This window comes from Gavia stellata, chromosome 19, assembly GCF_030936135.1.
Source record: "Gavia stellata isolate bGavSte3 chromosome 19, bGavSte3.hap2, whole genome shotgun sequence".
NCBI lineage: Eukaryota > Metazoa > Chordata > Aves > Gaviiformes > Gaviidae > Gavia > Gavia stellata.
In genome coordinates this window covers 13,620,511-13,646,698 of record NC_082612.1, presented here as the reverse complement: position 1 = coordinate 13,646,698, position 26,188 = coordinate 13,620,511, and the positions used below count along the sequence as shown (strand labels likewise).

The 26,188-nt window shown below is 40.9% G+C and overlaps 1 protein-coding gene across 1 annotated transcript; it reads left to right on the top strand.

Annotated features, from left to right (window-relative positions):
* Window positions 1–291: 291 nt before the first annotated feature.
* On the top strand, window positions 292–26,108 carry MGARP (mitochondria localized glutamic acid rich protein). Its single transcript, XM_059826907.1, has 7 exons — window positions 292–421; window positions 2,128–2,231; window positions 3,286–3,388; window positions 7,986–8,246; window positions 22,546–22,704; window positions 23,419–23,467; window positions 26,086–26,108. The coding sequence occupies exons 1-6, from the start codon at window positions 337–339 to the stop codon at window positions 23,463–23,465; spliced, it is 759 nt and encodes a 252-aa protein (XP_059682890.1). The 5' UTR covers window positions 292–336; the 3' UTR covers window positions 23,466–23,467; window positions 26,086–26,108.
* Window positions 26,109–26,188: the final 80 nt, after the last annotated feature.

Sequence of the window (26,188 nt, the reverse complement as noted above, 5' to 3'; positions counted from 1 at the left end):
AGTATTGAGCGCCAACGGCTGTGTTTAATTTCCCAGCTACCGTTTCAGCAGCGGTAGCCGGTAGGGCCGCGTTCGGCGCGTGGCCCCTGCGTCCCGGGAAGGAGCCCCCGCGGCCCCGCGCCGGGGACCCACCGGCAGCGGCGGGCGGCCGCCCAGGTGCGCCGGCACGTGGCCCGGGGGCGGGGCTGGCGCCGGCCCCGCCCTCCCGGCAGTGGCCCCGCCCCGCCGTGCAGGGCGGGGTGGGGGGGGGAATTGTGTCGTCTGCTGCGGCGGTAGCCCCGCGCTGTCAGGCAGCTCGCGGTGCCCGCTCCGCTCCGCTCCCCGGCTCCCGCCGCCATGTATCTCTGCAGGGCCGCCTCGCAGGCGCTGGCCTCTCGCCTGAGCAGGGCTCCCACCGCTGCGAGCCGCCTCAAGCAGCGTGGTACGCGGGGGCCGCCTCGGAGCTCGACCTGGGGCCGGGTAGAGGTCAACGCGACGGCGGCGGCCGGGGGGGGGGGGGACATGCGCGGGGCGGGACGGGGAGGGTGACGCGCCGCCGCCTCTCCGCGGTGGGGGGGGGGGGGGACGCGCGAAGGTCGCGGGGGGCAGGTGCGGCGCGGCCGTTGGCGCGGTCCGTTGCGGCGCTGGGCTGCGGCGCCCCGCCGCGCGAGGGGGCGGGCGGGAGCCGGGTAGGGCTGCTCGGTCATCCCCGCCGCCAGGAGCCGGCTGGCTGCCGCGAAACCTCCGCCGCCTGCGGGCGGGGAGCCGCTGCCTCCGCCGAGCGGGACGGCGCTCCGCGGCGCGGCTCGCCCTTGGGAGAAGCAGCTGCGGTGGGGCCGTGCCCCCCGCCCGCTCCGTGGAAGCGGGCTCGGCGGCGGGCAGCTGTAACGGCCCTCCCGCGGCGCGGGGGCCGCCGTGGTCTCCGCGCCCCACCTCGCAGCTGGGAGGCGGAGGGGTAGAACCCCTCGGGCGGGCAGGCGGAGCAGCGGTCTCCTGAGGGGTGGTGAGCACCGGGAGGGAGCGCGGAGGGGCCCGCTGTGTTGCAGCCGTGGCTTTTGGCGCATCAGGGGTTGTGTAACCGGTAGCAAAGCCCCTCCTGGCCGCGCTGGATGGCCGCAGGCTCGCCCGGCACTCTCCTGCCCACCAGAGCAGCCTTCGAGGAGAGGTATTAATGAGAAACTGCTGCAGAACGCGTGTGCCAATGTCAGAAGATCCATTAGGATGCCACAGGGTTGAAGAGGAGTCTGAAAATCAGTGTGTCACGAGGCAGATGATGCTAAACATAATCTGGCAGACGATGGGAATATGTTGAGATTGAGACTATTTTTGCAGCTACCGATTGCAATGCTCAGAGCCATTTTATGTTTAATGAGCACCCTTTCCATGAGGCGTTTCTCGGCTGTGCTGGGATGAAGTCACGAAATTCAGCTGAAAGCCTTGTTGACGGGCAGAATTACATGTGTTTTTCCTGGGTCTCTTCTTGAGACGTACAGAAGAATCCAAGGCTATAGCAAGCATCGAAACCACAGAAGCGGTGAACAAAAATAAATGGCTAACACTGCTATTATAGTGACTATGTACTCGATCAGGGATAAAATGGTGTAATCCTGCCTGTCTGCCCTGTTGGCCAGTTACTTGAGCTTATGGGCATGTATCTAAATGTCAGCAGCCCACTTGAGAATGGAAGAACGGGAATTCAAAGGAAAAGGCTTTTTCTTAAAGTGCTCTGCTATTAAACTGAAGAGGATTTGTTACCTCTGCTGATCGTGACTGCGGCAAGACTGAATAAGGACAGATTAATGCTTTTACATTCCTTAGGCAGGAACTTGTTTGCGTTCCTTTTTTTTTTAACATTCCCTAGGTGGTTCCTTAGTCTATATAGACTGCATCCAGTACTTGGAAGCTGATAGGCAGACAGCGTAGTTCACAATCTTACACTTTTTGGGGGAGCGCAGCCGTGTACCTCATTCAGTTAGGCGCAACGCCCTGTGTTACTCACTTGTGCTAAACATGGCCAAGCTGTACCTCTCCCTTTTGTTACAGCTTTTTATAATCATCCCCTCCCATACAAAATTCAGATTCCGTCGTTCTATTTTTAGATTGTATTTTAGCAGCATTTTACATCAATTTCAATAATGGTTTTTATAGCACCTCTTCGCCAGATGTCATCTGGGAGTGTTCCTGGCTCTTCTGGAGAGAACATGATTTACTATCTCCTTGCTGGTGTTGCTGCTTTTGGTGGTTTATTTTATGTAAGTGTTTGGGAATGGAGCTCTTTGTGCTTTCTGAGTTGGCGTGGTGTAAGGTGTGTTCTGGGGTAAAGAATATGGTCAAGGCACACACCGTCAATAGAAGGTGAATGTCGTAGTACATAATTAAATACAGTCTACCTTAAAAATCAGGTCAAGAGAACTAGTGCAACTGAATGCCTATTGCTCACCTGTTTCACTGTTACTTTGATATCTAGTGCTGCTGTCCTTCTTAGTGGAAAACGTATTGAAAAATACGTGAAATGACTGTGTCCAAAGATGGAGTAAGGCACCTGCCTCTAACCCCTTACCTCTTCTTGTCAACCACAAACACTAAGAATATCTCAAAGTGAGCAAGACAAATGTGAAGTAAGCTGTCTGAAGCTGCAAGGGAAATATTATGAACCTCATTAATTGGGGCACAAAAAAAGATAAGAATATTAGTTACTTAGAAAAATCATGTTAAAGTTTTGTAAACATCTACTTTTGTCAAGCTTTTCAGTAATCGTTCTCTTCCCTGCATCTAAATATATCAGACTCTGTGCTTCACGTCCCTAAAGCCTCCATTTCATAGCCTCCCCCGAGATTTAAGATAGTGACTAACACATCCCAGAGAGGTACATGTTTCCCTCTCCCACAAAATAATCCTCTTGAATGGTAAGTAGCTTCTATTTGTTCAAAATATCAAACTTGTGTGATTGCATATCTGGAGGAGTAATAAATTCTCTTGCTGTCACCTTTTTACCATAGTTTTTTAAAAAATAATCTGACTGTAATTGTCTTTTAAAATACTGTGTTCAATTCCTGAAACACTGCAGCACTTCGAAAGCTGTGTGGTATATTGTATTTGCTTTCTAACAATGGAGAAATATAAAATGTATAAAAATGTTAGTAGAGCAAAATAGATACTTTTTTTTAACCTTGCTTTGCATAGTTTGATATGCCTTTTAAGATGAGCAGTAGCACTTGCTTAAAAACCCTTCTCTCCCTCTCCCTTCTTTTTGTTTGGTAACTTTGTAGGGATGTAGCAATAAGTTTAGGTATAATTTCCTTTCAGGCCTACAGGGTAGTCAGTTCATCCCGCAGCAAGTATATTGAACATATGAATATTCTTCATGAGAGAGCTGAGGGGCGGAAAAACAAACCTTGGTCAAGCAAGGGTGAGTTGAGCTCTTCTCTCTTCTTCCTCGGGTACACAATGATCTGGAACGGATTTCTCGATTGTCTAATCAGGCCTTAACCCTGTCCAGGTCCTTATCTGAGCTCTGTGAGTGAGAGTAAAGACAAAGGTGGTTGTGCAGTGTTCTGTTACAAAGCTACTTCTGCACAAATTTTGGGAATGGACTTCACGTTTAGGCAGTGAATCTGGCCTGTGAACAACCTGCCGGAGTCTCTTTGGATGGAAAGAGTTGATGTGTGAACCATTAATTGTATACTGGGTATTTGCATTTGACTTACTGGAAGCTTAATGGAACTTGACTAAATGCATAATGCTGTCAAAATCAGTTTTGTTCTTTTGTTTGTTGGGGGGGAAGGAGATAATATATTTTTTCTCAGTCAACAGTTTGGCTCCAGGCCACGTGCCATCATGGAACACAGTTCAATAGCAAAAAACCTATGTTTTTTAAAAATATTGTAAATTGGATCCATTTCTTGTCCCACAACTTTGATTTTGTCCTTTTAAATTTAGGATTAAATGAAAAGCAGACACCGCCTACATGTATGGCAAATCCTTACTTAGCTCCTCATGCTTAAATAATTAGACCATGTTAGTTCAAATACTTGTAATGGAATGTTGTCTCTGTCTACATCAATCAGCATTACAGCGGCATTAATGTGAAAGATAGAACTTTGGCAAGCATGGTCTTGCTAGGAAAAGCAGTTAGAAAAAATGACTTCTTAAGGATCTTTATATTTTCATTTAGTTGTTATTTAAAAAATAAATGAATTAATGAAGCCATAGCACTTGAAGCGTTTCCTTATTTTTTCTGATGCTGACATCTAGAGAACTGATTTCATATATTTGCATGCACACAAAGAATAGATTTGAATAAAGTATGCTGAGTTTAAATTTCATTTTCAATGTGAGAGCATGCTTTGAATTGTCTGCCTCCAAATTTATTTCTTTTGAAGTTGTTAGTCTTGAAGTTCCACAACACATCCTTTAGTTTTAGAACTTTAAAATTACAGTTTTTAAGATTTAAAATGGCAAAACACCTTAATTTCCTTTCTCTTAAGCAGCTGGAAGCAATACAGTTTTTAAACTTAATTCTTTAAATGCTGAGAATTTGGCCACAATTTCAATGCAATCCTTTCCTTGTCCCTAAAATAAAAAATCTAACCAGGACCAAAGTAGATACTTTCTCCTAGTGACCTAGTCGGCTGCTGTTCAGGGAAGAAATGAGGGTGACACTCATCGTGTTCTGACTAAAATAGTCAGAAGAACATGGTAGGTGTGAAAGCATTAAGCAAACCTTCCAGGGCACTCAAAATGATGTCCGTATATTCCCTCTTTTCTCTTAAGGTTCACTTCTGCAAGGTACTGAGTTTTAACCCTAGTCTACCGAAATGTTTGAGTGGGGTACCCACAGAGTCAGGGGTGCTGTTAACCCGCTGAAGGCTCTACTTACATTGCCCAAGACTGGGCTAAGAGTACTCGGTGCTCTGTAACTTACTTAATTCTGGCTTCGGGTACTCTCCAGACATCCCATGATCTGATGCCTTGCACTGATTAGTAACTTACGTGAATGTCGCAACCAATGGCAGATGATTGCTGCCTCTCTTATTGATAGTAAGAAGTCCAAAACATTTCTGAGGTCATACAGTGAACACAGTTGAAACTCATTTCCTGTACTATTTTCAATATTGGACTTCTGAGTAAATGCTCAACCCAGAGTTTTTAATTGGACTTCTGAGTTACTAATTCCAAGTCACAATACACAACTACCATTGAATCAGCTGTTTTTAAAATCCTTCTTCATTCCTGACTGTATCCTCCCAAAAGAGGTTTCTGTTCTTACTTTTCCTGTGGAATCCTCTTTCTCAAAAGAATTAACGTCTCTCTTCCTCCCCTTTTTTTCCTGTTCCCTGCGTAGTCATATTTTTGTGTGTATCTTGTCACAGAGTGTTACCTATAGTATTGCTTTTCCCAGAAGTGCCGCTGCAGCTTCTTTCCCCACGCGTTCTTTAGATTCAGTTAGTTCTTACACTTTTGCACAGCAAGCATTGCTGATAAGAGCAATTAAAAATTCTGTTCTCAAAGTAATCTAGTATTTTTTAGGATAACACAAAATCAAGCTTAAAATAAGCTATAAAACAGTGCTGGTAAGAATATGAAATGGTGGATAGAGAAGCAGCATGCCAAACAGCACATTCATGGCATGTTTGCTGCATGTTCTCTGGTAAGAGAAGAACTTTCTAGCTGGAAGAACTTAATACTAGGGAGCAGCTGATCAGAGAGAGACTTTCCTGATACAAATGATTTTCGTGGTTTCTCATCCCAAGGAAAATTCTCCCTTTGTGCGCAAACCCAAGAAGTCTATTATAAAGACCTGCATGTAGCAAACAAGGCTGTCAAAACAAGAGAAACAATCAAATGCTATTCTAGGCTTGTTTGTTTATTGGAGGGTTGAAATGATATTTAATGGTATTTTAATTAATGATATCGGACATTTAAAAAAAGATCTAATAGCAAATTTTCTGTAGCTCGTCTTAACTGAAAGCTACTCTCAAATTTAGGGAGGGGTTTAAAAAAGCCCCTGGCAGAAGCCTGACTCGAAGTAGCAGTAGGAAATCTGGGACATCATTTGAACTGTAAAATGATGTTTGCCTTGCAGAACGTTCTACTTGCTTATTTAGGAAATACTGAGTTTTGTCTTCCATTTGCATGTGTCTCCTTTAAACTTGTTCCTGATTTCCTTCTTTTTTAGCAATGACTTTTCTTTTTAACTTGATGCAAGCTGATTCAATCTTTCTAATCTATACTCTGCTTTTACACTTTCCAGACTAAAATACAAGGGAAATCTCTTTCCAAACCCGAGGAAGTTAAATACAAACAAAGGACAGTCGTTCACCATTGCGTACCTTGCAGCCTACCTTGGGATGACTTTATACCTTCTATTGTAAAACTCCATACTTGTGAGACTTTAAAAGAACTACCTATGTTTGCAAGGCCAAACCATATTGAGCTTATTACTGAATCTGCTTTGTAGAAGGCAGTTCTGAGATGGAGAAGCTGGCTGTTCTGAATGAATGCACTCTATATTTGACTGTCCAATAAAGTGTACTGAATGCTGAGCTTGGCTGTTAGTCTGTTCTTTGTGTAATCGATGTAGGTTTTTTTTGAAATACAGCGTTCTCTTAAAGGGACATGATCAGGTTGCATAATATAAAGCTTTGATTTTTACTGAGCGATGAATAGACTTGTGTTTTAAACCTGAACACAAAAAAGATAGGCTTGCACTAGCATAACCAAGAATTAAAATTGATCTGTTTAGTTTTTAAACAGATACAAATGAATGAAATAAATTCTGACCGTGTCTCTTTAAGCTCTTTCCTTTCTATTCTCACTTAGTTTACACTGTATTACAAACTTTATTTCCAGTTCTATTTTTGCACATGGTGAATTGGTTCTACTGGTAAACTTTAAATGAACACTGGGTATATAACTTCCCTTTGTTAACTTGATCTTAGTGCATGTTTGCATGGTGATTGTGTATCTTTGTTGCTTTGTGCTGTTAGTTTTTAATGACTTGTCTCTGCTGAGTTTGAAGTAATGCATGATTGGGAAACACTGGGGTTTTCAGATTCTAAAGAGTCCAACCCACAGCAGTGCAGACAAGTCTTTAAAGGACAGCTGGGATTTGTAAAAAGAAAATGGTCAGTCATAAGTGGTCACATCTCCAGTAAAGTGAACGCTGACCACTTAAAATTAGCAAGTTATTTTCATACTTATATGCATCTAGTTTCGGTAAGCGTCCTCTCTTTTATTCTGCCTCCCAGACCTTACCTTTTTTACTTGAGTGCTATGGCTCTTGCAGGGGTCACAGTGCATTCAAGATAGCTTTAAAGAAAGCAGGGTGAGTACATAGCAGAGTACCTGTGCCAGCGTAGAGCTAAGAGATGGCACAAAACCCATCTGAAAACTTGCTGGGCTCGGCATTATTGTAGCTGCTGCCAGCCCAGTTAGCCACCTTGAAAACAGCCCTGCGCAAACTGAAGGCGCACCTTGGCTTGCAGCGCTTCTGATCCATGAGCCTGATGGGTAATAAACCCCGTAAGAGCTTCTAAGTATGGTAGCAAATGTCTTATTCCCAGTGTGGTAACTCCACTGCTGGGTGCGAACAGGGTAAGAATCCTGCTCCCTCTGACACCCATGGGTGCATTATCACTGGCCCTTTCGGCAGAGTGGGTTTGCAGAAGCACTTGGTGGGGTCCTTTTTTATCCTTCCCTGCACTCCCACCTCTTGCAGTCACTTGCTTTAAGCCACAGTTTCTTTTCTTATTACACTGAAGCAGTTATGAAACTCGGTAATTAAGAATATGGTTTCCTCATCTTGTAAACATCTTTTTTGGTGCCACGTTAGACAATATGGGGGGATTAATTATTGATTTCTTGACTTTATTTGTAAATTGTGATCCCAAAGCTTAGCTTCCCATTTTAAATTTAAATGAGGATGATGGTAAAAAGTAGTTGGTGAATTTGTGTTGCATGCATGCATTTTACTCTCTTTATCGTATTAAATAAATCCTTAAAAGGTGATGAAGAAGAGACGGCTGAAGTCACTGAAGAAGAGGTAGCCACGGAAGAGGCTGATGCAGTAGCTGCTGCTGGACCTGCAGCACAGGATGAGAGTGCTGGACCTGCTGCACAGGATGAGAGTGTGGGGGTATCCCCAGAAACTGGAGGGGAGAATGACTTACCGGCTCCAGAGGCATCCCCCGCTGTGGAGGACGTGCAGCAGGAAGCTGCTGCTAATTTGGAAGTTGCTGCTAATTCAGAAGCTGCTGCAGTGCAAGGTTAACTTATGAATATGGTTTTTGCGTGTGTGTGTTGTGGGTTCTAAAACTCTGCCTCTCACTATAGAACATTAAGAACAAATGTCAGTATTCCTAATGGAGTTTGTCCTGCAGTGAAAACTCTTTCAGGTGTTACCTTGGCATATCATGAGCATAAGGTAATGAAGTTTATCAAATCAGTGTCTCTAAAAGCATGCTGCCTGTGGCACCAGAGTTACTGTCTAAGACTAGTAGAATGAAAAGTTTATTTTACTGCCCCATTCTATTTCTCTTTTTTAAGATCTTCTATTAAGGTAAGCGTGTAATATGGTCAGTTAAACAGTTGTTTCAGTCACCTGGTTCTTAAGGGTTTGTTAAGGAATCTAAACTCTTTATTTCACTGGCCATTCCTAAGATTCACACTAAGTAATTACAGCTGTTCTGTCAATGTAACTTCAACAGAATCTTGCATAGCAACCAAAATGTTGTCATGGTCTTAGTGTTAAGGATATACTAGGCTAAAAATTTCAAAAGTCAATAAAACATCAAATTGGTATTAAGCACTTAAACCAGTTAGTGGCTACATACTCAGTATTTTAAACTTTCAGTTTGTTTGAAATATTTTGGTTTACTGTAATTTAAAAAAATCACAAGAATACAAATGCAAACCTATCCATAAGTTGCACAAAATACAGGATTAGAATTTAACTCTGTTTTACTTACTTATTTATTTATTTACTGCTAACCTGTAAGGATAGAGAAATGGCTTATCCTCTTACCTCTTGATTTGTTCAGCTAAAGCTGGAAGGGACACAAATAAAGCAATTGCAATTTCTTGGTTGATAGGAAAGCAGCACACATTTGCATCTGGTGTCTTCAGTTAAAAAACAAACAAAACACCAAAAAAACTTGCCAGCCTGTCATGAAAGAGAAACTTCACTGTAATTCTTGCTTTGGAAGGGAAGACTTCAGGGTGGCCGTAGCAAGTATGAAAACCACTGAAGCAGGTTTCAGCTTGACTTAAACATGAAATCTTTAGTGCACACCTATGTTTGACTTCCTTTGAGAAAACAAACATCTACTTGAGAGGATCATTCCAAAACAGGTCAAACTGAGATTAAAGGTATTTTGACTGCTAGTCCATGGGAGGTTACCGTAGTACCTTGAAAGGTATTAGCAGATTCCGGAATTGTTTTCGCCTTTTTCTTTGGTGACTCTGGTGAGGAATGGATGCATCTTAATTGCCTTTTTAACAAATGAACTTGAGAAATGGTGCAGCACTTCAAATGGCTGACTTTTGTGAAAGGTCTAGGTATGAATGGGATTTTAATTCATGTGTGAATAGCTCCCGTGCTTGTCTGCAAAACAATCCATTACAAATAACATTTTAAAACAATACTTGGTCCAATCTGCTAAAAGTACTACAGCCAATAAAAAGTACAATTAAGTATATTTGTAGTGATGCTTACTGTTTGCATACAAAAATATTTGTAAGGTAGTAGTTAAAATACCTACAACCTTAAAATTTCCATTTCCATGGAATATTTAGACCATTTTCATTTAGAAAGGAAGTAGTCTATGTTAAAGTTAGTGAATTAGAGCTGTTAAGAGATAAAAGATGTTTAGAAGTGTCTTGCAGTGTTTACCTCTGTTGCTTTACAGAGCAATTGCAAAATTTCACTTTAAGCAGTAGGCACTTGCTTGTATCTAGAAGTGGTTGAATATTCCTTTCACAATGCTCATCTAGGGGTATTTGTTAATTGTTGGCTAGGGTGGGATTTTCCGTATGCAAAATATTCCTGCCACTCTGTTGAAGAGGAAGCAGCTAGAACCTTCCCTGAGAAGTGTTGTGCATAAGTGGATTAAGTCTCAGGATCTAATTCTAGACATGGTGACTTCATGTAGTTAGTGGTCACTTTTTTATAAGAGGAGGTATGTCTTGTAACGGTTAGTTACTGCTGGCATTGACTGGAAGTGGATGTGCTATTTAGAAATTACTGATTTCTTAGATCTATTTCCTCTGGCAACATACTGAAGAAAGCAGCACTAGAACAACACTTCTGTTAGATTGATATTTATAAGGGATTCTGCGGGTCGTTTCAGGGGTCCTCTGTCAAATCTTGCTGCAGTGGTTATTCGTTGCTGTGTGGTAAAGCTGTCAGAAACGAACCTGTGGGGTATAAAAACACTGAGAAACTTCTGCATGTTGTTTCAGTCATCTTCCTTCCAACTTCTAATCAGGATATCACGTATTAGCTAAAGCGTTTCACACCAAGCAGGAAGGCTGTACTTCCCCTCAGTAATTACTAGTTTCTAAAGCAAGGGAGTGTTCTCCCCAGTGTAGCCTTGCCTGGTCTCTTTAATGCTTCTGGGGTGTTACAACTCGCTTCTGAGAACAGTTCTCCCGTGCCACTGGTCGCCAGTGAAGCCTGTTGTCAGTAGCTGTTCGTAACCAGTGTGCCAGTCACGGGTGAACCCTGTGGATCTCGGAGGCGGTTCACCTGAGGTTCCCCCACGGGGGCTGAGTCCCGCGGTGACTGCTGCGTAGACCCAGTCCTGCCCCGGGAGGCTGGGGGGGCTCCTGCCGCCGGGTCACCTTGGTGTTCCGCTGCTCCTCTCCTCCAGGTCCCGTCTGCAGCAGAACGGCGCGACCGCTGAAGCGGTTCTTCCCTCGGATCTCCGAGGAATTGGCGGGGGCCTCCGGCTCTTGACCGCGTGGTCTTGCATGCACAAGCTTAAACCAGTATCCCTTTTCTTTAAGCTACATAAAAACTACTTTCCATTGGCATAATACTTAAAATATAAGAAGATGGTATTTTGATTCAAAAGTTGCCTGCTCTCTATGTACCGCTTGGTTCAGTGTTTACCTGCAGTCAACAGCTATTTGTGTTTCTAAAAAAATAATTTTATAATTAAAATCCTTCTGGAAATACCTTTCAGTTTTGTATTTAACCATCTTCATAATTTGTGATCTCTCCATTTAGAGGAAAAAAAACTGTATCTACCTTTTCACTGAGGTAGAGAAGGATTTTTCTTTCAGAACTGCCAAGGGAAATGCAGGCTTACTTTGAAAAAGAATACTTATTTAAATAACTTTTATTAGTTTTGTTGGTAGCTTGATGTTACTTCTGCAGATGAAGGTGTACGTATTTTTATCGTTACCAGTAAACCTCTGCTGTTTCTTTTAATCTATAAGGCTTTCTGTAATATGTTTGGAAGTGCAAGGTGCCGATGGCCATTTGTCCCCAGCTCCAGCCCCATACATATGTATGTATACAGATAACATGAATGTGTGATTATACATGGATGTGCAAAAGAACCCAAACCAAAAAAAAAAAACCCTCAACCTTGCAGGTAGGTACTTCATACTTAATCGGGGTAATTTCAGTGTTAGAAAGTTCATTACGATTGTACCTGGCTGGAATTTTCTCCTTGCCTCAATTTAAGCAATTTACAACTCACTACTGGTATCTGGAATTCTGTGAAATACTGTTGCAAAAAAAAGTACTGTGCCATGCAACTCTGTTCCCAAGGTTATAGCTTCCTCTAGAGTCTAGTTTTCTGTACCTTTTCATTACTTGAGCTGTTGCGCTGTCACTCTTGGTTACTGCCTGATGCTGCTGAGTTTCCTGCTGTTCTCCTTTTAGTGCACTGTGTCTGGGGACCATAAATTAAGATCAATTAGTCTTCAGATAGAACAAATGCTATAAAATGCACAGATCAGCAAGCTGCTATTTGGATTAGGCAGTGTTGTTGCATCTGTGACTTTTAGTTTTTGGATTGCCGCTATGAACTTTTCTCCAACTCTAGCATTGAGGCTTGAGGTTTTGGCATTACCAACCCGAATAGCAAAAGCGATTAGCCCAAACCTGTGATTTTTTGGACTCCTGAATTCTGTAGCGCAGGTTGTCTTCTAGTTTTATAAGTATTGAAGGACGTGGTCTCCTCTCTGTTACTTCAAACACCATTTGAGTGAGTAACTAGGTTTGGGGAGGATTAGCGGGTGAATGTGCCAGTGTTTTCCACGTTCAGCTTCGAATGGCATTACAATGCCAGTTGTCTGCAGCCTAGAGAAACAAATATAGGCTGCACTGGACCGGAGTTAGTGCTTTCTGGCCAGGACTTTTGCTGACCCGATCACACGATGATGCCAAGCAGACAAAAACATCCGACATCATCAGTGTACATTGTTTTTGCTTGCTAAATTACCAAACTCTGGACGCGTATTCAAATGCTCTGACACAGGGAGCATTTTGAAGATTGCTGAGAAGTCCTCAAAGTAATTTGCAATTGCTCATACTTATTCAGAGGCTTTCAGAATGACGTTGCTCAGTAGAACAAACACGTCCATCCAGGCTTTTGTTTGCGCGCGATGGAGGAAGGAGGAAAAGCTGTGCAACCTGCAGCTCTTCCCAGCCTTCGGCGTTGGGGTAAGATGCAGCATGCATGGGGCCGGACAGACCTTTTCCCTTATGATTATACCACTTGTTCACACTTGGACCTCGTGAAAATAACTACACTTTTTTTTTTTCTCTTCTCCACCTCACTTGTATAGATCAGAAGCATCTCATAACAGGCCTATTATTATCTGCTATTTTCATATGTGTAACGTCATGGCATGAAATGGGTCTCTAGGTATAGATTGGTGTAACAGAAGACAGATAGAATCAGGGGAAGTATTCATATCATCTGATGAAATCTGTGCTAATTACCAGCTGTAATAAAGGATTTCTATTCTGAATCTCCTTTTAGAGGATTTTTTTCTCTTCATTGGTTATGGTGGACTAAGCTAGCTAAATTAGGCTCTAGAAAGTTGAATTAGGGGAATATTATCCTACTGGGGAAGTATCCAGACCTGTGGAACTTCTGTTGGGTATTTCTGCTTCACACTTAGCTGCTGCATTTATCTTGCATCTCTCTGACTGCCATTCACTGGCCACTAGTCTCTTCTCTCTTCTTCCTGTTTTTCCTTCATAAAAATGAGCTTGTAGATGAGTTGTCATAGTATAACTGGAAAATGTCTGTAGGAAGAATGTGAACAATATTTAGAAAAGACTTCTGTAAAAGTTGTGAGCATCTGAAGACACAAATTGGTAAATGGAGAGACTGTTCGGTTTTGATCAACTTAGCTGAAAAGAGAATTTGGCAGCATGCACTGGGCTGGGGAGGAAGATCCCGGTGAAATGGAAAAAAACCCCTAGAACTTCCCAGCTAAGAGTGCAAACAAGTAAGTGGGGGAGAACTACTTAAAATAACTGTCTTCCCATTTGTCTATTGTAGAACAAGGGGACAAGTAGCTTCTCAAAAAAAGATTAAAGCTGGTAAAAGGACATAAAGTGAATAATGCCTAAATGTCACTATTAAGGAGAAAATGGACTTACTGCTTTTTACTAATGAAATATTTATAGCTCATTGTCAAGATGTAAAAAGCATCCTGAAATAACTTTATTTCTTTTAATTGGAAAGCAGGAACTCACTTTGGTCAACAAAACCTGTTAGCATTTACTTTACCTTAAGTAGTATTACCTGTGTTATGTGAAAATTTTCTGTAAATACAGCATGCAGAGGAATACAATTAGCGTCCTGCTTTAGAGAAAATGGCAACAGGGACTCCCTTCTGTTCTCCTGGGGTGGCAGTTCAAACCAGAACGGTAATGATGGGGTTTTTTATATTAATTTTTGGGCAGTGTTTCTCATTGCAGGGAGAAACATCCTTTTCAAAAAACAACATGCTGAACTTTGGTTGCTCCTTTGAATACAATGTAAGTGGGTAAAACTTGGTGCATTACTTTGGATGAAGAGTGTTAAAGAAAATGCCTAACTTGAATTAGAACTTCTGAAGGATTTCATACATCAAATTATCAGTGCATTTTCGTATATGCTGTTTATGTTAATTTGCACTAGTTTTCCTCGTGATCCATTCCAATCAGTAGCGGATGTAGTCTGTTTAAAATAACCAACCAACCAACCAACCACAATGTGAATTGCCTCTCATTGCTATAAATCCTTGTTACAGAATATAAAAGGATATACTTGAAATTATATGAGGTATTATAAGCTATTTGGGATTGATGTGGTACGCACTGTTATGCTTTTATTCTGACCATTACAGGCATCTCTGAATCTTTTTAATGATCCATTGAGAATAAGCTCTCTTGAAATGAGCCTTCTGGTCATTAGTATGAACTAATGAGGCTTTTCTTAGGAACTAGTGACCTACATTAGGCACAAACAACCTGTGAAATGTTTGGTTGAATGAAGTTTCTTTTCTTGCTGTATGGAGTGAAGAAATTTTTTTTTCTTAAAAATGTGCTTCATAACGCCAAGGTTTAGGCTGTCACTGGACTTCATGGATTTTTGTCTGGATTACTTATGGATGGCTTGCAAAAAGAAAAAGCTGTCATATTTTTATAGTGGCAGGATAATTAGATGTCCCAGCCTTCCTTTATTCATCAGTTTCTCAAAGACCTTGGGCTCTGAGCCTCTGGTTCGGGTTTAACTTACGGACTAGCTGAAGTGCTAAAGGGAGAAAACTCCTGACGCCAGCGGGCTCTGGCGAGGTATGGCTAGGCAGGGAAGGCTGAGCCTGCCTTCATGCCATGTCCAAACAACAGGCTGGGCAGGCCAGGGCAGTTCCACAAAGAATTTCTTGAGCGCAATGTGGGCTTCAGCAGTCGCCACCCACTAGTTCCTGTCCTGTGCATTCAAGGAACTGATCTGACTGAAAAATAATCAGTGCCTTTCTAAATAATTGTTAGTCCCCTGATTCGGTTTGGCACGTAGAGCTGAGAGGGTTATTTTTTCCTGTCTGAAGCTCAAGTGCTGAATTCACAGTGTTGGCAAGAGGCGTTGGTCTGTGGTTAACCATCCAGTAGATTTTTTCCTTTTTAAGCTAAATGTTTAAGTGTTTTTCCTTTCCAAAGAGATGGGTAACTTATTCTAGCTGATTATAATGTTAAATGGTCGCTGAATAAAAGGCCAGTGAGCAGAGAGAGAGCATTTCAGGTAGTCCTGAGTGACATTCCTGGTGCTTGGGATGGTCCCGGTGGGTATCTGCAAGCCCTCCGTGCTGAGCTCCCTGTGTCCTCCTGGCCAATGAAACCTGACGCACCTGCTCGCTTGACAGGGACATACGCACAGTTTTGCCTATTTTGTCCCAAACTGACCCGGTGACGATTATTTCCCTCTCTTCCCATTGCTGAGGTGGCTGATGGGGGGGTTGAGCCTCTGTGAGCGGAGGGAGGAGATGCTGAAGCCAGGTCAGCCGTACCTGGGTGGCAGGTGCCTTCTGATGAGAGGAAGGAATGGGACCTCTGCTGTCACCACCACCTCAGGATTTAGAACAAAAGCCACTGTTGAAGGAACTTCTTTTCCATTTTCCTTAAAGCTGATGATGGAACCAAAATATGTTAAGTTGGTCGTAAAGGGAATCACAGTTTCTTACTGCTACCGCTGTGTTCTCCCCTGGATTAGATGTGTGGGAGCCAGGTGCCCCCACCTCTTCTACTCTATTTTGCAGTCTCTCTCAAAGACATTCTTGAATTACTTTTCAAACATGGCAGAATTTGTCTTTTTAAAAGTGAATTCAAGTCCACTGTCAGTTTTTCATTAGCGGGTCTTTAAACTATGAAAAGGAATGGGCAATTTTTTGCTCTGCCTCTCCTAACGTTTCAGGGGACACCCCGAGACCCTCAGTGGACTTTACTGAGGAGAAGCTTTATGAAAACAACAGCATCACTTTCTAGTATGAGTAGTTCTCTAAAAGACTGTAAATGAAATATTATTTCTGTTTTCACACTTAAATCAGACTTTTTTATTTTCCTTTGGAATTAGTGTGTGACATTGGTTATGTTACAGGCAGCTTGAAATATCAAAGCCTTTTTTTGTACTCCGGCTTTGGTTCGTGCGCTCCAGGCAGATTCCATTTGTATTATGCTGGCTAACTTGTATTATTTTAGCTTTATAAAGCCAAATTCTTCTGCAAAGAATGTTTTTTAAAGTAACTGGACCTGACATTCTGCATTACAGATACCAGCCTCATCTTGACTGCTTAAAAAAAATATTATGATATGAAGGATACTGCTTTAAGTGAAATGCTTCACTTGGAAAAGTGTATTTTTAAATATCTTTAAAAATTGCAGGTAACCTGTTCAGATTTTGTTATTGTTTCTAACTGGAAATATCACTTTTAAAATGAAACAAAGGATTAGGATTAGAATCAAAATATGATAGTTTTTAGTAGGGAAGTGCAAAACCGGGGGAAAAAATATAGGCTGTACTCCTGAGAAGGTTGTGGGTATCTTGTATGATCTTGCTATGAAACTTCCCTCCTGGGGAGTAAAAAATCCCCACCTCTCCTGGAGCAAGGCAAAAACTGAATATAATTTTCATTTTAATATCTGGAACAGCTATCTTCTCCATATGTATTGTAAATAAGGAAAAATACTTACAAAGCCACTTAAAAATACAAGGTAAAAGCTTGAAGTCCAGTAAGATTTAAAAATTGTAATATACAAGTTAGTTTAATTATGCCTACAGGCTATTTGGATCAGTCATCTGTAAACTGGTATCAGTAGATACTAATAAAAAAGTTTCAACAGAAAAGCACTCTGAACAAGGAGAGCATTTGCAGCGGTGCTGAGCTGACTGGCCAAAGGTGGTAAAACTTCTGCTGTAGGAGTGAAATTCTGAATTCCAAGAGTGCCCCCACGCTTTTTTAAAAATTTGGACTTTTCCTTCTTGTAATGCTGCTCTGTGAGAGACTGCTTCCTCTGCTTTTCATGTTAAGAGAAAGAGATATTTCTTTCACAAGGTAAAGTGCTTCCCCTGCCTGAGGAAGGAGGAAAGCAGCTCTTTCCTTTTTAGAATAATTTCTATATGTAAAATAAGTTTTGTTTGTTTGTTTTCTTAACAATTAGTTGCTAACTAGCTGCTACTTCAGTGGAAGTGTGAAGACCTAACCCTCACATTAACATGGTTGATTTCTTTGAAGGGCTGCTCTGAGCTTCAAAGCAGCAGTTTAAATTAGCAGTGGAGAAAGCTCAGTGTTGTAACAAAGGAAGGTACCTTGCTCCCAGAGTAGTCCAAGCTTGCTTAGAGGAGGAGCAGAACTTCTCGCTCCTGACTCGTCTGCTTACTCCTCTTGGCAATGCTGACGTGACTGTAGACATGTAGAATAAAGAAGTCAACTATTTGTTTCTTCTTCTTCTTGATCTCATATATCCTATTGCTTTCTTCAGGAATTGTGGTCAATGACACCTGATATATGAAATAACACGTACGTATCGGACAGTTGGTCGTTTGCTTTGTTAGCTTGCACACTTGGTATGTGGTATGAAACACAGCTTGGAAAATCCAGCTTTATGAACAATGAACGCTAAAGCCTGACAACATGTGTCCTGTAGAAATGGTATCTTGTACAAAAATTCTTGCAAGAACCAAGTTCTTGGCAGATTTCAGTTTCTGCTTATCATGACCAGTGCCACGTCGGTTGGCTCCATACCTCCCTTTCGCCTGCCGGCTTCAGGATCATCCTATCACATATTGTTTCCCAGGTGGTAGGACGTGACTGCCAGTGTGAGCCCCTTTAATTTCAGGCTAGAGCTTTGCATCCCAGACAAAAATCCAGGCTGATCCTGCATAACAACTCCCTCAGGAGAGTTGGAAAGCTTGTTTTAAATGCTTGAAAGCTTTGGGGGAAGAGGCCACGCAAGCAGTGGGATCTGGATTCTGAAAGGCAATCCCCGTGCGTGGGGTTTTGTGTTGGGTTTTTTTGTTATTAGCAGAAGAAAGTCAATCTGTGTGGGGTTTTTTTTAATCATTTTTTTATTCTTAACTGGAGCAAAGATGAGTCAGTGACACGGGGCATGCAAGTCCCTGCTTCTCTGTTCTGCTGGGGGAATGCTGAGCTCACGAATATTCAGACAGTTCAACCGACAATCATGAGGATGCAGACGTGCCCTGGATTTGTTTTCTGTTCTACGGTGAATGCACAGAAATGTAGCGTCCTGTGCTCTCGGTGCCGCTACTTTAGTGCTTGTAAGAGTAAAAATTGTGTCTTTAAAGACTGCAGGAATAATTACTTTATACAGGAAGCAGCTTTTTTTTTTTTTTTCCACTGAAATGACAGGCATAGTTTCCTAAAAATTGTATTTCTAGGTGGAATTAGATGTTGGCTATTGTGCTAATAAGTTACTGGAGCTTCCTAATGCTGCTGCCTTTTTTTAAAAAAAAGTTTAAAAGCAAAAACCCAATTTCCTTTTGTCTGTAAAATCAATTTCCTTTTCTGTATTTACTCAAAACAGATGTGTTTTCGTAACATAAACGGTTTGGTATTGGGTTTGGTGCATATGTAATGTGCTGCCGGTGCTTGCCCAGTCATGTTCTGTTCCTGCATGTGCAATTTGGAAGGACGTATTTCTTCTCAAAACGGTTATTTCATAAAGCAGAGGAGCTAAAGACCACTTGAGAGTGCATCTAGCTATCCTGGGCAGAAGCAGGCAATATCGTAAGCAGTGGGTAATACAAAGACGTTGAGTTATGTACTGATGGTGGCGTAGTGGGAATATGTTGGGGGTCTAACTAGCCTGAGGACTTTTGTCCTCAAAATCCTCAGTATGTTAAAATCCCTCTGAATGCTTTCAGAACAGCTGTTAATGCAAAATGCGAAACCTAACCACTTGCCTATAGTTAGTAAATGTGATTAGTTTGATTTCTCTGAGGCTTGAAGTTCTTTTGTATTATCTTTTGTTGAAAGCACAAGGAAGTTAAGCTCCTAATTCAGATCTGTAAGTGCAATAGTATATACAAATGCCTAGCAAAATTGAGGAAAACTGTAGCCACTGGTACTGGGACTTAGCTACTTATCCCAGGGGGAAACTTAAAATTGACAAAGGCCTGATGAAGAAGCATAAGAAAAATAGATACCTCTTTTTCAGAAGAAATAGCTAGTATTATACACAAAGGCTGAGATTTTGCTACTGGTATAATACCTTGTATGAAACTATGAAGTGTATAGCTTCTGTAGAGTAATATATCCTACTCAGGTTTGGAGGGGGACATGATACCAAACACCCAATGAAATGGTAAGATTATGAAACCATTTAACTCCAGTGCTATTGATGAATGATGTGGATCATTCCCTCCCCCCCCCCCCCCCCCAAATTAAGAAAAAACAAACAAATCAACCCACTTTTGTGAATATATGAAGAAATTTAAAAAATCAAGAACATTCCCATTTTTTGGCAGATTTTAAATTGTAAGGGTCAGGGTGAATCATCCTTTGACTGAGACCAATTTGACTGGAACGCTGCGAGTGTTTTGTTAAAGATGTTGAGGAGCTGAAGGAGTATTGTGTAGTATCGATAATAAAGCAGCTGGGCATTCAGCAGAAGACATAACACGGACAGCACTTAAATACCATGTGTCTTCATTGCAGAGAAGCAGTTGCACAATGCAGATTATTTTGTTCAGTCAAAGCCTGTAGAAATTGTAAGAAAGCTGGCATAAATAGACAAAATGGGTCATAGTCATCGCTGCACAAGGAAATACGGGGACTTCAGAATTTCAAACTGATCATCATGCAGAAAACAACACAGAACCAGTTAAGATGCTGTAACTCCTCTACAACTATTTTGAAAAATAAAGAAGCTTAAATTTTTTAGTATTTGAACTAACAAAAGTTAGAAGTGATTTCAATTACATCTATTAATGGCTGTAGAGTTTCACAACAGGCTTATTAACAACTTTGCAATAATTGAACAGATAGAGAATGAAATCCTTCTTCCAAGGATTATGGAAAATGAGTCATCATTGTACCAGGCATAGATTAAAATCTCTTTTATGAGATAGGATGTTACTGCAGGATTTTACATGGAACAGCTGTGAGAGATTAAGCTGGACAAAAAAAAATATGAAATGCATGCAGGTTTAAAAAAAGGGGGGAAAAATAGCACTGAGATTAAATTTAACATTCAGGGAAATTAAAAAAGAGACGTTCGTAAACTTTGTAATGCTTTGTGCTACCAGCTGATCAGTAGGAGAGGACGTGAGGGACTCGGGCAGTGTGTCTGATGTTCCCCGCAGAGAAGGGACCATGTGGCAGTCCCGATTCTGAGAGGTGGGGGCTTGTTCTCGTCTTGCCAGGTCGTCATTCATCTGCTGTTGCCCTGGGATCACAGCAATTCCCTAGGACAGAGAAAACCACGTTGACCTTATGAGCGGGACACAGAGCGTTTGTTCCAAGACCAAGCCGTGTACAAACCACCAAAAAATACACCGAGATTTGTTTCGGTATGTCAGATAAATGCTCAAAATAGCTTTCGTGGTTATAGACTGGTTCTTGTTTTCATGGTGTTCAAAGCACCAAAAGACACTTAGATACCTTGCTGCAGTTACAGTAGGCCAAAGAAATGATGCCAAAATGATCTTCATGGGCCAGTCTGAATCTTTGCTGGAGATAACGCCTTAAGGCATGGATGTCAGGGATGACCCGCTGCAAGTTGCCATGTGTGGTGCTGCCGTGAGCAAGTGCGCTTGGACCACCAGCTCCTGCCAGCTTGCTCTTCTCGGAAAGAGCACTTCAGCTGTGGCACCGGGAAGGTGGCTGCTACGAAACTCTAGCCACGTGCGCTCAAGGAACGGACGTGAAAGCCACTTGAATGTCTAAAAAATGAAAGTACCAGCTAGAGTTTTCTGCAGACCGAGGACAATTACTCGTATGTACAGACATAGGTTTTCAAAAACGCGATCCCTGTCACTACAGGGCCCTTTGTATTTTAGGGAGTGATAACTACCCTGCAGACACCTGGATGGACACGTTGTGAGGAGTCCGTATTGCAGTAGACTGCCTTTCTGATAGCCATAAAGAATACTTCAGGCCGGAGGCAAATTGTTCAGTACAAGTGGTGTAAGTGTTAACATTCGTTTTCAAGACAGATATTCCCGTAGGTGACAAATAAACACAATTCCCGTTCAAAGGAAGTGAGGTTTTATTAAAAAGTAGGAAAGTCCATGTTGCTCGCTTCTACTCGCTTACTGATCTACTCTTCTTAATGTGAAAGAAATTAAAACACTGAAACATTACAAGAAATAAACAAAAATTAGCAAGATGAAATACTATAAGCCAGAGAGCAAGTTTTAGGTAATACAATGTTTGATGTTGCAAACTCAAAACAAGCAGTTTGTTACCACAGCATATATATTGCTTTACATCAAGTGATGCTAGCTATAAAATATCTAATGTTCTGAATTTCAAACATACTGTTTTTATAGCATAGCTGTTCCCTATAAAGACAAAGGTAGCACTTCCTGATTTCTTTTTTTTTTCTGTTGCTTCTTCAAAATTCAGTCAGTATTCTGCAAAATAACATGACATAGTTGATGTTCAGAATATGCTGTATTTAAACACCTGCAAGCTGACATTTGGAAAAGGGCATGGGATGCGAGCTCTACAAAACTCCTGTTTACTGCATTTATAGAGCGTCTAATGAAGCTGTTTAGTTAGCTGTATTTAATATATGTGTATCTGAGTATAGGACACAATTTGTAACGACAAAGTCCCTGCAAACCTTATCCTGCCGAGCAGTTAAGGTGTGTGATGATGGAGACCTCCAACAGAAAGGTTAGAAGAATATGGTAAGAGATAATTTACCCAAGTAAAATTTAACATGTAACTGCTGGATGATGTGTTCAGTCTCTCTGCAGGTGTATCTGTATAGAGACACACTAATAAATAGACATATTACAGACTTTTTATACAGATAGATTGCTTTATCCTTACAGACTATTAAAAAATGGCTAGTTGGCAACCATGCTATACTGGAATTGCGGCCTGACCCTTCAGCCTGATGTTAGGACATTTCTACATTAAAACTACTTGTGACATCTTTGCAAGAATATGTGGAGTATATGTGTAATGCCTTATGGTGTTGATTAGACCAGAATTATTTCCATGGAAATTTTACCATTAGTATCTTGCACATCATTAATAATTGGACAGAAATCAGGAAATAAAATAAGGGTATATGTAAGGGAATATATACCTTAGAGAATACGTACCTTTGTCTAAAGACATGAAAATAGCTCTTGTTTATAGTTTTCTGCTCCAGGGTTGGGAAGCGTTGGACTTTCCCTGGAATTCCACTTGCAAACTTTTATTTGCATTATAAAATTTAATCATCTGATAGATCCTGTTGCCTTTGGTTACTTCAAACATGTATGTTAGGTAGGTACTTCATGCTTTGTGAGCCTTGACTGCTCGCCCTCATTTGTGCCAGTGAATGGAAAGACAAGACAATTATCTCTCTAATTTGATTCATAGAAACTGTGAGTGAAGTCTTGGATGTTGCAGCTTCTTCTGCCCATGAGGAAAACTTAGACAGTGTCGAAGAAGGAGTAGCCTCAGCACCTCAAGAGATTTCTGACACATCCTCAAGGAGCCAGGACGTTGATGCTGAAGAGTCGGGGCAAATTGCAGAAGGTGCAAGAGTACAGCTGGGTCCGAAATGTTTTGTCTCTGAAAAGCACTAATGGCTGTTTGCCCTGAACTAGCTGCAAGAGCATGCAGAACTCAAGTGATGCAATGTGGCTGCTGGCAATGACTGTGTTTGGCATCATAGTGTTAGCAGAAAAATTAATTTTGAAATTATATGCCATGCAGTAGAAATAGGTATTGCTAAGCTGGACCGCGGGGGTGTTTTGAGCTCAGTGCCCTGCTAAGTGGCTAGATGTGAAGTTCATTAAGAACAAGAAATTCTCCCTTGAGCTGCATGTGATGTAACACACTTTAACATCTGACTTAATTTGAAAGATAGACTTTTCTTAAGTTACACTGCTGCAAAGAAAAATATAGAGCATGTGATATTTATAAACCTCACAGTGTTTCAATGAAGCTATAAACGATCTTATATTGCTATTGAAGTTGAACAATATAATTGAATGCAAAGAAAAAAGTGTGTTAAAATCATCACTGTGGAGATTTTCAAAGGAGTTTAGAAGTTTGGCCTCTAAACGCTTTAACAGTTAGAATTAAAAAGATAAAAGGAAAAACGTCTGTATACCTAATGTGACTTTGTAAATTGTATCCCTTTAGTCCAAAGGATCCTTTGCACTAAAGGAAACAACTTACTCTGCTATTTGTCGTCAAATAAGTTGTTTCCAATGTTTCTCATTGGTGTTTTGTCTCCGTTTTCAGTTTCTGTGGAGGAGGAGACACCTGAAGAAGTTGCTAAGGAACCCTAAAGGTACACAGTACAATTGCAGCATGGGGTTTCCCGCTCTTCACCTTTCTTTTTTTCTCAGTTAGTGGCAATTGCAGCATGTGGTAAGTCTGCACATGAGCTCTGATGGTGAATTTGTATTTCTGCTCCCAGTAAGTACACTGCAAAAAAGAACTTCACTGAAGTATTTCATACTGTTTGGGAACCATTGCTGGCATCTTTTAGAGGCTAGGGAGCAAAACTCTTCTGTATCAATTGTCACGCTGGGTATTTATTTATGGCTTTATCTTAGTGCCATGCAAACTGGATAAAGACCCAAGCGTTGTAGCTTTCTTCTAGGCAAAAAGTGTTCTTTGGACCTTGGTTTAAACTACATAGATACTGGACTTGTGGATTATCGCCCTATACAAGTGAACTCTTCTGGTGTTATCCTCAGTGTAAACATGGTGAGGTTTTAACCTTCCGGACTGTTTTTTTCTGAAGAAATTTTTTCACTATTAGTCTCTCTGCACTTTTAGTTTGTGCTAATGAAAAATATTGAATATAATAGTCTTACAATTTTGCTAGTATCTCACTCAGTTGGCTTTATTACTTTACAGAAGAAAAAACTTTGTCCACAATATTCTTACTATTTTACTATTCCTGTGACTTCCCTTTCCAGAATGAACTGTAGGATGGTGATAGAAACCCGAGGGAATAAAAAGTTTGGCTGAAATATGAACATGAATCTTGGTGGAAAAGGTATTAATTAGAATAGAAACAACTGAAAGTTGAGCAAATAAACCTCCCAGGTCAGGAATACTCAAAATCATTTTTGCTGCTAGTTAACAGTTCATACACTAATTCTTGGAGCAGCAGTGCAAGAGCAGAAGGAAATGAAGCAAAAAGTTATTTTTCATTGTATATCCTCAATACGTATGTTCTAAATACACTTACTCAACCTTAGCGTTATGTTCTGAGTCCTTTGCAAATGCATGTTTGCTTATACCATCATCCACTGCAGTATAAAATAAGATAATGCCCCTTATTTTCTTGACATAAAAGGTAAATATTGTTCTTAAACTGCATGGTCTTTTTCCATGTTGTTTTAGTATTCGAAACTAAGAAAAAAAAATTAAAGCAAAGTCAATCCTGCAATTATAAAATAATTTACAAAATGCTAGTATAAGATATGTTCCTCTACCAAATAGAATTTTTGTGTTTTACTGGGAATAATGGTGTGAAGGGGAACATATATTTAATGAATGTGGATGAGATGTGCAGAAAAATTGCGAGAGTGTGCCTCTCAAAGCTGTTATTTTTGCTCGAAGTGAAAGCTAAGGGCATCTGAGGATACCATATCAGAAAAATAAGGTACCAAGAAATTCTCTCCACTCTGGGGCACATAAATGCAGTGATATAGAGAAAGCAATAGTGTTAGGAATCTCTATTTTTCCCTGTAAACATTTTGCAATCCTAAAAATCATTGCATTGTTATTCCAGATTTTGATTTAGACAACAAATACCCAATATATCCAATTCAGTTAATGAAGGCAGAGATGGTAACTGAAAGGGGTGGGAGTGGGAGGGAAGGCAAGCTGTAGGAAGCACCTTTGATGGAACAAATTGAAAATAGGTGAAAAATAGATTAATCTGCTACCAGAATAGAGGTCCACTGAATTCTGCTTAAACTGCTTGGGATCTTTTTGACAAAAAAGTATTTTTATGACTATAGCATCACAAGGTTACAAAAAGTGTCTCTTACTACATTCTGATTCATTCTTGTTGGGGAAAAAAAAAAGAGAAATGTTTACCAAACATTTTACTACTTAGTGCTGGAAGATTGCTGCTGGATTGAAAGCCAGGCTGACTTTTTCCAATTTATAAGTCAAGAGCCACAATGCATTCCCAGTTAGGAAAGAACTAATTTTTTTTTTAGTGTATGCTTTGATTGTAAGCTTTTTAGGGTAAGGACCTTAACTTCCAGTTTGCATTAAAACAAATTGTATTTTGGGGGGAATTCAAAGGAAAAAAAAAACCTCCAAAGAATGTTGATGTGGGAATCAAATTAGTATCCAGTTCACTTTTTAAAAAAATACTAATTATTCGGTGAAGGGATAGAAGTAGTAGTGATGGATGAAATCCTCAGATGAAGCCTTGAATTGATGCTGAGAGCTTGCCGGAGTAGGAATATATTATTATTCCCCTTTCTTTTCAGGGCACAGGTATTCCTCTGTGTGTGGCTGTTGGCCACAAATTCACACTGCTATGAAGCTCCTTATATCAGTAATCTCAGCAAACACAATTGGTTTACTCGTGCTTAAAGTTAAGCAAGTAACTATTTGTAGAAGTAAGGCTTAGTGGAATGTGTCCAGCATGCGGGGGAATTCATTTATACCTGAGCAACACTGCTGAGGATGAAGGATTCCTTGAAATTGCGCTTTGTTGTTGGTAGCAGAGCAAATTTTCACAAGCCATCAGATAAGCATGATTTATGCAGCAGTAGTGTTTATATGCTGTAATTCACTTAAGTGATAACCTGCAGTCAAGTTTACAGTGTGCTTTGAATGTTTGCAATGAAAAAGACCTGATGAACCAAGTCTGTTGCTAAACATCATGTATTGTTGCTTCCTCTAAACCAGATTCTTTTTTCTTTTTCCCAGTAAACAGTGCTGAAGCCTTTGAAAAGTTTAACGGAAATATTTGTGGCAATCAACCAGCTGATTCCTGTGTGAAACCTCATATTCTTCCTTGGAGACATAAAAG

Excerpts from the sequence above, each read along its gene's own strand:
- MGARP (XM_059826907.1), top strand. The coding sequence starts at position 337 with ATGTATCTCTGCAGGGCCGCCTCGCAGGCGCTGGCCTCTCGCCTGAGC. Across the intron at positions 3,389-7,985 it reads CAAACCTTGGTCAAGCAAGG|GTGATGAAGAAGAGACGGCT; the intron begins GTGAGTTGAGCT and ends AATCCTTAAAAG. Across the intron at positions 22,705-23,418 it reads GTCGGGGCAAATTGCAGAAG|TTTCTGTGGAGGAGGAGACA; the intron begins GTGCAAGAGTAC and ends CTCCGTTTTCAG.